This window comes from Acyrthosiphon pisum, chromosome X (genome assembly GCF_005508785.2).
Source record: "Acyrthosiphon pisum isolate AL4f chromosome X, pea_aphid_22Mar2018_4r6ur, whole genome shotgun sequence".
In the NCBI taxonomy this organism is placed as follows: domain Eukaryota; kingdom Metazoa; phylum Arthropoda; class Insecta; order Hemiptera; family Aphididae; genus Acyrthosiphon; species Acyrthosiphon pisum.
In genome coordinates this window covers 19,521,859-19,524,507 of record NC_042493.1, presented here as the reverse complement: position 1 = coordinate 19,524,507, position 2,649 = coordinate 19,521,859, and the positions used below count along the sequence as shown (strand labels likewise).

General features: G+C 27.9%; 1 protein-coding gene across 1 annotated transcript; it reads left to right on the top strand.

Moving 5' to 3' along the window:
* Positions 1-47: 47 nt before the first annotated feature.
* On the top strand, positions 48-1,144 carry LOC103307949. Its single transcript, XM_029492419.1, has 2 exons — positions 48-217; positions 841-1,144. Exons 1-2 carry the CDS (start codon positions 154-156, stop codon positions 1,023-1,025), a joined length of 249 nt encoding a protein of 82 aa, XP_029348279.1. The 5' UTR covers positions 48-153; the 3' UTR covers positions 1,026-1,144.
* The last annotated feature ends 1,505 nt before the right edge of the window (positions 1,145-2,649 follow it).

The following is a 2,649-nucleotide window of genomic DNA, read 5'->3' as shown; positions in this document are numbered from 1 at the left end:
TTATAGGTATGTACTTTAATTATTATATTGTAAATATACAACTGGTTTATACTTTTACAGGTTGTTGGTTGGGGAAGAACGGAAAAAGACATTCCAAGTCCCATTTTATTAGAAGCATCTTTACCATATATCAATCATAGTACTTGCCGGAAAATGTTTAAAGACGGATTTGAACGATTTGTGACTATTGATAAGTTTTGTGCCGGTTCTTCAGTGGGTAATAAAATAATTTAACGTTAATCATTTATTTTTTTAACTATTTTAACTTATATTTATTGAACATTGAATATCGAAGGTAGACACTTTTAAAAATGAATATATTAATTTAATTCTCATTAAATTAATGAATTATATTTTACAATAATTAGTCTAAGAATACAAAATATTATATTTCTATAAATGACAAATCTATCAAACAAACTATAAGCATAGGAGGTTCGCACGTTTTTGTTGTAGGTACCTATTGATTAACCATTATTTACATACGCTAAAACTATAACGCATTGACTTCGTACTTGAGTTTTTTTTTAGAAAAATTGTCATTGACTCACACAATAGTAATAACCTAGCAGTGAATCATTGAAGTTTTGATAATCACACAATATAATAGTTTTAATACACAACAAATGTAACCAATAATAATGAATATTGTGATTTGAAATTCATTGAGTTTCACATCTGTCACATGTTATAGGTAGATACTATAACACGTCATAATATCTTTGTAAAATAGCAGGTACTTGTAAATAATTTTTAATTAATCGGGTAACTCCGTATTGTACCTGATACTTAATAACAGTCATTTGAGTAATTTAAGTATTGTGAATAAAATATGTTTAGTTTCAGGACAATCGGTGGGTCAGGGAGATAGCGGCGCTGGATTATGTTTTTTCCACTATGATTCTTATTATTTAACCGGAGTAGTGAGTGTCAAGGATCCAGATTCAAATAAATATATCGCAGTTTTTACAGAAATTAAGTACCATATTCAATGGATTCGTGGACTGTATACAAGATATAACTAAGTTCAATAATATTATTGTACCTAATTTTATTAAAATAATGTAATACAATATTCTGTTATGAAAACACACTTAGTGACTCCGCAATAAATAAAAATAACGAGACTAAATAATTTTGGCTCAAAATTATAATATTCTTTATTTAATTGTAATTGTGTTTGAATCAGGGCTCGAAAACGTTTATATAACGTTATACTTGTCAAAAAACGATTGAAAAAGATAACTGAAAACAAAACGGTTAACAGTAAACGGTAATATTAAATTATCACTAAACAAAACGATGCAATGAACGACAGTTTTAATAAAACATTAAACGAAAAAAATAGTAAAACAGTAAGCGAAAATAAAACGTTATATTATAACGTTTTCATAATAAATTATTACCTACGCATTATATTATAATAATATTATAATATAATGAATATTGATATTTATTATTTATAGACGATTTCAGCAATAGTTCCACTAATCTCTAATGGCATTCCATGGTTTATTTAATTTTAAATTTGTGTCTGGTTGATGGTTATATTATGTTGCCGTGTTGGTATATTTAAGGACTTAATCGGAATAATAGTTAATATTATAATATTCATAGAACAAAAATAGTATTAACAACTTACTAAAATTATGAGTAAAATATTAAAATACCCCATGTTATTCCACGTGGAGCAACGTTATTTTTATTTATTGATAAATCTATTATCTACTGAATAGTATCTACAATAATATTGTATATATTATTATATTGATTCCGACGCGCAAAGGTGTGCGTGATTTTAATTTTTAACGTTTTGCCGTTTTGGATTATTTCATATTAACTGTTTCACAACTCGTGAGTGGTTTTAGTTTTTATATTTCAATATCGATTTGCAAAATGCCAAGAACGAAATCTAACCCAGAGTTGGTCGTATGTTCTTTCAATATAATTTAAATACAAACGAAAGCACCTGTTAAGTTCTTAATTGTAAAAATCCTGTGAGAACAGGTAATCATTCTTATTTATAAAGAAGAATTGTAAAATGTAATACTATAGTATATGTTATAATTTTCAATAGTATTAAATACTTAGGTAAATGTAAAAATGAATAACGTTTTAATTACTAATAACGATAAACGCATAACATGTGTAACGTTTTAATTCTGTATAACGATTAACTCAAAAAATGTATAACGTTTTAAATCTAAATAACGATAAACGCAAAAATTCTGTAACGTTTTAATTGTAAATAACGTTAAACGGAATTTTTTTTTCAAATTCGAGCCCTGGTTTGAATGAGAGAAATAAAATAAAATGGTCTGTAATGGTAATGCGTTACTCAAAGACTGACTGTTACATGCGCGAGTCCTCGCATACAAGCTGGTCGTCCGGTCAAAAGGGTTTATTCCACAGATTCCTTAGACCACTGGTATTATACTCGTATGGAGAAGGGAGTTCCGCTTGTTGCCGCAAACGTAATTTCGAAGTAGACATTTCCAGGGGCGGACTGGGTAGGAGACAGGCCAGTCAGCGGTTTTAAAACTTCGGTCCATGTTTTACGGGAAATTAATAAACATAATATTGTCAATTTTTTTTTATCAAATTACTATTCAATTATGTTTGCTTATCAGTTACCACAATATCTACTAA